Source organism: Paralichthys olivaceus, chromosome 7 (genome assembly GCF_024713975.1).
Source record: "Paralichthys olivaceus isolate ysfri-2021 chromosome 7, ASM2471397v2, whole genome shotgun sequence".
In the NCBI taxonomy this organism is placed as follows: Eukaryota; Metazoa; Chordata; class Actinopteri; order Pleuronectiformes; family Paralichthyidae; genus Paralichthys; species Paralichthys olivaceus.
The window spans coordinates 25,328,067-25,337,380 of record NC_091099.1 but is presented as its reverse complement, the minus strand read 5'-3'; the positions used below and the strand labels follow the sequence as shown (position 1 = coordinate 25,337,380).

Here is a 9,314-nt window from a genome sequence, read left to right as displayed (position 1 = left end):
GATCCAGAACAAGCGGGAAACTGCTCTTCATACACAGGATATATAATATATATATATATATATATATATATATGCATGTATACATACATACACACATACATACATATATATATATACAGAATAAAATGATAGAAAAGCAGTCTATATATATATACTGTATATATACTGTATATTTAGAGTGCATACATATATCATATATGATGAATAGTAATAATATAAAAAATAATCATGTACTTTTGAAACATTTTTCTGCAGATGTTACTGATGAATTATTTAAGTGTAGCTTAAAGTTTTATTCTGTTGTGTATGATAGAGAACATTAATCCTTTGATTGTGTGCAGGACAAAGTTAAATACTTGTCCAATTGGTCTAATTGGTTTGTAGTCAGAGTCTAATGAAGACAAATCATTAGATTGTGCAGACTATGATGAGTTGTAAACTGTGGGTGTGATGTTATGAGCTTAATACTGATCACCTACAGTACAACTCTGTCTTCAAATCCCAGTCCTGTCCTTATAATTAGCTTTGGTTTTGACTTATGTGGCTAACACAGTCAAAATGACAGTGAACATGTAAGGCAGGTTTGCTTTTGTATGTCAGAGGCAAATGTTTATATCCAAATATCCACTCTTTCAAGTCAGGTCCTGACTGTGAAGTAGAATGCCAGTTAAGGCCTTTATTTCAAGACCTGACCCATTTAATCCAATTCGGTTCTTTTTTAGGACAAAACTCATGTTTGAGCAAATAACTGATCTATAATATCTGAAATGTCAAACATTTTCCATGAAATATTAAAATGGACGGAGCAGAAATATAATTTAAAGGAGGATTAAAGAAGTGTGCAGTGTTTCTCTGGATATCAAGTCAAATCTCAAGAAAGTCAAATAAAAGTAAGGTGGTCATTTTCAATGTAGATTGACGCAGACACAAAAATGATGCTGTATTTGTTACTTTATTGGTCAGTCTTGAAGTGAGTAATGAAGTATGCTCTATCCATGTTCATACAGTAGCCATTAATAAGGATGGTCACGGACATATACCATGATATATTTCAGGGCCTGCCAGGTCTCGGTGGCGGTGGGAATGATCTGATTGGCCGGCAGCAGGAAACCAAAGCGACCCGTGTCCCTCAGCTCAAAGGCAAAGGAGTATTTGATGCCCAGATTGTAGGACCAGTCAATGCTGCCACCACTGGCTTGATCTGTGCAGAGAGGAAGACACATCATAGTCATATTAATAGTGTTAATGGAGGCAATGCGTGTATCAATATTAATACTGATATTAGTCAGGCATATGAATGTTGTTTCATTATTTTGTTTAGTTGAGGTTTGATTAATTAATCAAGATGTTTTTTTGTTTCAGCTTCAAGAAAAGTCTTTCCACAGTACTTAAAACTGTCAATTTATCATTATTTACATAGATAATACTATATATGTCATTTGCATGTAAAATTTTCGAAGTCACGACTCACTACTTGTGAATACATTATAATCAATAATAGTAAAAAGTATACGATTGAAGCGGTCAATTTATTATTTATATGTGGAATGTCCAAATCTTTTACATAAGCTAAGTAAGAATACTGAAGAATAGAAAATGTAAGTAACCATATGACTGTTTTATTAATGTTGATGTGCTATGTGGAATTTTAACTTCTATTCATACTGTTGCTTAGTTTATATACTTTAGAGAAGCGCATCATTTTCTAAAGGCTGGTTATTTGTATGTAAATGTTCTTCCTGTGACGGGGCTACTTTTAGGTCCACAGTTAATTATTGTAGTTGTCCAAAAACTAAAATATGGTACTACATCAACTTACTGTAAGGTTTATAACTTATGAATTTGAGCTCACATAACATGGTAAAGCAAGGATTACAGAGTTACTCACAGATGATTTTGCAGATGCTTCCCACTTTGTACCTGGTGCCGTAAAGAACAGCGAGTTTCTCCACTGCAGTTCGGCCAATAGTGTCCTACAGGAAGAACACAGCACATCATACTGAAGTGAGGTAATGGCCACAGATAACAGTGGGACAGAAAGAGAAAGAAATATCTCAGTCAAATGGAAAAGCCCTGGAGAGAAGAGATTAATGAGACAACCTTGGAAACTTTCAAGGCTGTAGATAGACATATTTTAACTTTTGTCTCAAAAAGAGCTTTGTTCAGACTGCAGGCAAATAAGATTTGTTTTCAAAACACACTGTCCCCACTGTAATTTACAATTGATCAGATTGGTGTGTTAAGACAGCACCAACTCATGTGCATGGGTTCCTGTAGCAATGACTTTCAGTAGCTATGCAACCACCATCATTCTGATTTTAACGTTGTTCTTGTGTGTCGCCCCCAAAAGACACTTCGAAATCTGATTAGAGCAGCCAGAGCGTCCAGACTGAGATGCATTTATAGAGAACCCATTGGATTTGGATTTCAAACCACCTCCACCAAGGCCCAACAGTCTACTTAAATTTAACCAAGCTGCACCAAATTTCAGGCTGTTATAGACATCGGTCACCTAAATATGCAAGAATTTATTCAGCTGTGGTCCACATATGATTCCCTGGAAACATTGTGAAAATGTTGAAAAAACAGCCAATCTCATAATGTGATATAATAATAAAATGACTGGATTTACACTGACATTTTATGGGTTCTTTCTTGTCCAGACAGACAGGGGTCAACACATAACCTCCATGGTAGAGGTAATCAATTTGAATATTCCAAAAAAACAAGGCCTTCATAACATATGGTTATCTGCAGGACAGTGGGGGCATTCATTTTTACAACTGTGAAAACATGAGGCAGAATATGGCTGAGGAAAGTGAACCAGGCGTACTTAAAGGAGATAGTTATTCATAGGTATTATAATGAGTTTATAATTTATCAACCCCAGAGCGAATAAGTTAAATTTGAATCACACATAAAACTTTAATAAGGAAATAAACTGTAATCCCCAGTTCTATAGCTAGGGGCAAAAGAACAGGGCATTTTTCAATATCCTACATCCTCTCATTTAGAAGTCTTGTTGGTCTGACCCTCCCTTATCTGCTATTTTCGTCTCTCTTACCAGCTCCTGCTGATGGGGCACGTCTCTACAGTTATAACCGTAGGGGTACATGAGCAGCTGGGAGTAGGCGTGGACGGAGATGAAGGACTTGAAGTTGCCGTGGCTCTTGATCAGGTTCACCACGTTCTGTATCTCGATCTCGGAGTGAGCCGAGGGGCCGTGGTAGGAATCGGAGCAGGGATTCTTACTGGCACCAGGACCTGGAGGGAAGAGTTGAGATGGAGAAGGATCATGATGACTAAAAGTGCAGAAGAAAGGGAGAAGTCAGCAGGATTTCATGAGCGATTCAAGAGTTGGAGTTTCACAGTCTATCACGTACCTGTTTATCTAATAACATCTAATGCAATTCCATACAAGGTTCCATTCTACCACAAAGTCTTTTTTTATCATGCCTGTAATGTTGTGTTTTTGTTGACATTGTCATCACCGCCACCACTAACTGACTAATTCTGATACATAAAATTTAATTCATGTGTTTCTAATACTCTGCCCTTTCTTCTGACATCACTTAAATGTCCAGTGTGTGAGATTTAGGTGAAAGGGATCTATTGGCAGAAATTTAATGTAGAATAATCCTCAAGATGTGATTTCACTAGCTGGTTTCATCTAAATTGTAGTTTTCTTTACCCCAGAAAAGACCCTTTATATTTAAATACTTTATATTTACATCGAGGGGGTCCTCTCTACGGAGGCTGCCATGTTTTTTACTGTAGTTTTTCTGTACTAACCCGCAAATCCAGCATCCCAGTTCCTGTTGGGGTCGACTCCACGGCACACAGAGCCTGGGTTCTTGGAGCGGGTCTTACGCCACATACGGTCCTGTACGTCAGACAGCTTCAGTTAGTATCTATCACCATTTTCGTTTTTTTTTGCTACGATTTAAACTGCATTTTTACATGGTCGGGTGAGTTACGTGTCCTTCAGGTCCTTATCCTGTAATTTCATGAATATGAACAATATAGGTCAAGTTCTGCTTCTTGAGAAAACTGCAAAGGTAGATTGCTCTGATTGTTATCATGTGTCCCTCTCAAAATGGCCACCCTACACAAAAACCAAAGCCAGAGCAAAGATGATGCAGCTTATACAAGTTTAACACAGTCTTGAGTGTTGAGTGCTGGTGACATACGTTGCTGTGGGTGTAAGCGTAGCCGTCAGGGTTGGTCAGGATCAGCATGTAAATATCCATGGTGTTCAGGAGGGAGGTGAGGGAAGCATCTGTGTTGTAGTCACTGGCAATCTGAGCAAAAACACAGGGCACAGATTTTTCAGGCACGATATTCTCAAAAACAGAAAAAAAAACGTTGATATCTTCAGCATTTTCTGCGACTGCAGCAGTGTGTGCAGCAGAGAAGGAAACTAAGATTATTATCAATAAGCTACTGAGGAGAAATATAAAGTCAAATGCACTAAGTTAGTCAATTTATTAACTTACATATAATTATAAAGTACAATCATTATTATGGTTGCCAATATATATGTATAATAAATAATACAAGTTAATGAAAATAACACAAACAATTAATCAGCTGTCAAAAAGTATTTTTTGTAAATGTATAAATCATTTCAACTATATTTATCATATTATAACTGTATCTGTATAGCCCGTTTTCTTCTGGTGTATTTATTCTATCAAGCACAAATCAGTTCAACAACATAATTTCATCCTGCTGACGTGTCCTACCTTGTTGGCTGTCCACACTCCGGTGGCCTGCGACACCCATTCCCTGGAGTGGATTCCCAAATCAATCCAGATAGCAGGACGCTTGTTGCCTCCAGTGCTGAACTAAACACAAAGTAAATACAGATCAAAATCCCATTGTATTGACTGTGAGCAACATTGACTTTCCGATATTAGATTATTTGGTTGTTCTTAAACACATTTGTTATAATGAAAAAACACAGACATGCAGCTACAAACAATTAAATGTAATAATTGTCGTTGTGTGAGGTATTATTATTATTATTATCTTACCTTGAGCACATACATGGGCCTGTTCTCATAGGATCTCCCAATTTCCTCTTTGGTGACCAGGTGAGGGTACTGAGCCACCAGCGTGTCCATCCAGCTGTAGATCTGTGAGGGAGGTAGTTCAAGAATTAAAATACAGCCAAACGTGAAATAAGAAAACATTGTACTTAGGGCAAGGGTCAGTAAAGTTCAGTTCTGTTCACTGGGGGTGGGCCATTGTTTTACAGGTGAAATGAAAATATAGGGTTGTATATTTTTATGATGTTTTAATTCTCTTCATTCATTTAAATTATTCATTAAGACTGTATATTATCTTCCTGATGAGTAACAGCATACGTACATATTCACTGTCACAAATATTCCTTTCATAGACTTGAAGTATATAAACGACAGAAACTAAACATGACTAATAAACACTTACTTGACTGGTAGCCTGTATTTACACCATACTGTGCTCAAAAATGCCTAAGATAATAAATTAACAATTAATGAACAGAATGTAGGATCACAATGATTATTAAAAAGCAAAAGATAAGTACCAAAGATCTGACTCGACTAGACAAGACTAGACCAGAAAAATAAAATTAAATAAAGTAAATTATCATAGTATATAATACAATATACTAGTAAGTTATAACCTACTGTCTCAAGAGGATGATAGGCTCCAAAGTTGAAGCTCCTGGTGCTGCGCTCCTGCATCTGGTTCATCTCCATCTCAGCTTTCTCCTCATCAAGAACCTCCTGAACGTGTTATGTATGATATTTTAAAAAATCAGCATCATAATCACTTCATTCTCAGGGTCAAACCAAAACCTTGGAGACAATAAGCCACAAGATAGCACCGGTAATTCCCCTGAACCATTCTGACAAAGGTAGAAGTATGACCGTGTGCAAATTACAAACCTGCAGGTTTTCCATCACGACAGTGAAAGCGATGGCATGGGCATGGAGGTACTCCTTCACGGAGCTCAAACTGGAGCGTGGCACTCGGATGTCGACAGGAAGCTCAGTGGTGACTGGGTGGAGCCAAAAGTCCAGCTGGTCAGACAGACAATAGGGAATCAGACTGGACACCACGAAAGTACTGGCTTGAAGTGTACTGAGCAGAATGTTGTTGTTTTTTTAAATTTCTCAAATAGATCTAGTGAGCATGGACTGGCAAATGGTGAATAAAGTTATTATATTATAATCTTGATCAAGGTCAAGAACATCTCAATACATTTTTAAAATCCAATCTGAGATATTACAGAAGTTTGACAAATTCTTGAGTCAAAGCTTCAACAGAGAATTTCTGTCTATAGTGGGATTTAGATTGATATGAGTCATGTTATTCATTCGAATTAAGTTAGATATCACTAGATATCATATTTAAATGATTAAATCAGAGTTCAAGTCAACTAAAACAAACATTTTCTGAATTCAGAATCAGTTGCTGTTCTTTATGCATGATATATTTACTATATTTGCTTGCTTCTGAATCCACATTAAACTTATATGCTCTCAAAACATTTAATAAATAGCAATAGTTAACAGTCAGCAGCGAACAGGTCTCTGAGAGTTTCTGACTGTCTGAGAGCAGCATGACTCTGTTAACCTTCAACAGACAGAAACTCTCAAGAGGATTATGTCAAGCTGAACTTGGTTTTTGCCTTCAGCTCTTTTGACATTTTGTGGGAAAACAGAAGTTTGGCACAAGCAGCTGAGAAAACCTGAGCGTAGGTGTTTGCAGTACGTATATGTGTGTGTGTGTGTGTGTGTGTGTGTGTGTGTGTGTGTGTGTGTGTGTGTGTGTGTGTGTGTGAATGTGCATACCTCCCACTCCTCTTGGGTCTCCATGACCCGCAGGAGTTGGAGATCTTCCTCCGACTGCACATTGATTCTTATAACCTGATCTCTGGAAGAAAATCAATTCAGTGTAAACATTATTATTATATATTAAATTATGTATATGTTTTTGCACGATGCTTAGTTATGACAGTTTACTGAGTTCAACATTAAGGCTGATATTTAATTCATTGCTTTGCTCAGATTGTGCAGAACCACTTGTGCTCCGACTCAAGAGTATAATCATGACTTAATCTACCTCTGAAAGTAATCATGTTTTACCCATTGATAACCAATGGGTTTATTTTCCATGCTGAACAGGGAGGGAGCATCATCTAATAAACTTCATCTTCGTCTATTCAGCAGTTTAAACACAACATTGTTGAATAAAGTAACACGAAAATAACAGTGAAAATTAATAACGAGACAAAAAGGATGGGGCGAGACCATTAGTGCCTTGTACACAAATATAAGAATTTTAAAATCAATCCTGTAGCTGACAAGAAACCAATTCTCTTCACTTTTATTTAATAGCTAAGACTGAATCTTCTTATTGTAAATCAGTTTGCAGAAAGAGTTAATGGCTTCTGAAAGTGTATTCTTATAATTAATGCTCTAACTTTATCTCTGTAATACTAGTTCTTTTATTTGCAGAAACACATATGTTTTACTGTGCATTTTCTTTTTTAATTTCTATTAAGCATCAGCAAAGTTGCTCATATAACATTTTAGTAAAATTTATTTTCTGACAAATGGAAAGTGTTGTTAAGTGCCACATGTTGATTGGAGTATCCTTTATCTTATCAATAACATATTAGTATTTAGATTAATAGGAAAAGAAACGAAAGGTTAACTGACAGGGAGAAATATTCAAAGCCCTGCCAAGCTTTAAATATCAATGGCCACATAAAGTAAGAACTTTTATGAGCTCTGTGCCAGCAAAGCTTAGAATTCAAATGTTGAGGTGAAGAAAATTAACTACCATAGAATAAAACCTATGATCATTCATTCATGCAGTGTTCACAGATAAACTCACCCAGTGAAAACCCTCTCAGCTGCAGCTGCAGCCACAAGCAACAACACCAACCCGAGACCTCTCATTTCGCCCATGTGTCCAGACCACAAGTGTGTTCGGGCATCAGACCTACTCGTCTCTTAATATCACCAGCAGACAGGTGGACTGTTCCCATGATGCAGAACAGAATTACTCCCCTCTGCAGCTGATGACACATCCCCTGTGTGGAAAAAAAGCTATTTTGAGGGACAAATGTGCTGAATGAGCTTTGTCTAATCTGCCCAGTGCTCAGCTGCTGATAGTGGCACTTTCCCCAGATATTCTATTGACTCTAGTGAACTCTGATGCAATAAATCTGAGTATTACAGGGCTGTGTGTGTTCAAGGTGATGGAGAAACCAGACAATTCACATTTGGGGGTCAGCCCATAGACTCCTGGTCAATTAAGTTAATATAATATGCATTAGCTGATTATCTCTGTGTTAAATCCATTAAATATAATCTATGATTTAATCCTAAAATTTGAAGTCATCGGATTTATGGCTTGGATTGTGGTGACAGGCTGCAGTTTCTATTAAGTTTAGTTAAATCTGTAGTTTTTCAATAGTTTTGTGTCCTCTATTATATTGGAGGAACGGAAACAGGAAAGCATTTGCATGTATGAGCATGCCTGTCCTGTCCCAACAGAGTGGTTACTTCTGAGAGGGAGGACAGTGTGTTGATGGCTCAGTCAGTATCAGGTCGATTTCTGCTCTGCCGTATACTTCTCCCTGATCACTTGAACCAACATCGGGCAAGACCTCAAGAGAGGACTTCTGGTGAAAAAGAATGCCTGTGGGCTAATTTTGCACCTCTGACCAATGCACTGCCCTGAGATGAGGAGAAAAAACATCCACAACCACAAAATATGTCCTACAAGTACAATTCCTCAAACCCTTTTATACACTGTCCCTGTCTCTAAAGAATACGCCCCCAAATATTGCTTCACCAAGGTCAGCAAGTGAAGACACTTTTCTATTTCTACTGTCAACACTCACACAGCCAGGGACATAAAGACATTGTTTCACAGCTAGGTGATTCAGAACTTGACAAGATGACCTCAACCCTGTCAAACAGCAGTGGCCCCGAGGTCTGACTGTGAGGTCAGACCTCGGGGCCGAATGAGAGTAAATCATTTTCCAAAATCTGGTTGAAAAGCCTGAAACCAGAAGAGATAATGCCCATTGAATTAAAATGAGATTTTCCTCAATAGCATATGGCCGTAATGTTCAGGTGTGCTGTGGCTGAGGGGTAGAGCGGTCATCCTCCAACTAGAAGGTCAGCAGTTGATCCCCAGTCTTCCCCATCTGCATGCTGAAGTGTCCTTGGGCAAGATGCTGAACCCCAAATTGCCCCTCATAGAACCAAAAGTGCTGCCAATAGATGCACTGTATGAATGGGTGT

At 37.9% G+C, this 9,314-nt stretch overlaps 1 protein-coding gene across 1 annotated transcript; it reads right to left on the bottom strand.

Annotated features, from left to right (window-relative positions):
• Positions 1 to 933: 933 nt before the first annotated feature.
• cpa4 (carboxypeptidase A4) lies at positions 934 to 8,079 on the bottom strand. Its single transcript, XM_020078712.2, has 11 exons — positions 7,894 to 8,079; positions 6,846 to 6,927; positions 5,937 to 6,071; positions 5,676 to 5,774; positions 5,037 to 5,138; positions 4,746 to 4,847; positions 4,191 to 4,301; positions 3,793 to 3,883; positions 3,065 to 3,264; positions 1,889 to 1,973; positions 934 to 1,201 (listed from the first exon to the last, which is right to left on the bottom strand). Exons 1-11 carry the CDS (start codon positions 7,965 to 7,967, stop codon positions 1,014 to 1,016), a joined length of 1,269 nt encoding a protein of 422 aa, XP_019934271.1. The 5' UTR covers positions 7,968 to 8,079; the 3' UTR covers positions 934 to 1,013.
• Positions 8,080 to 9,314: the final 1,235 nt, after the last annotated feature.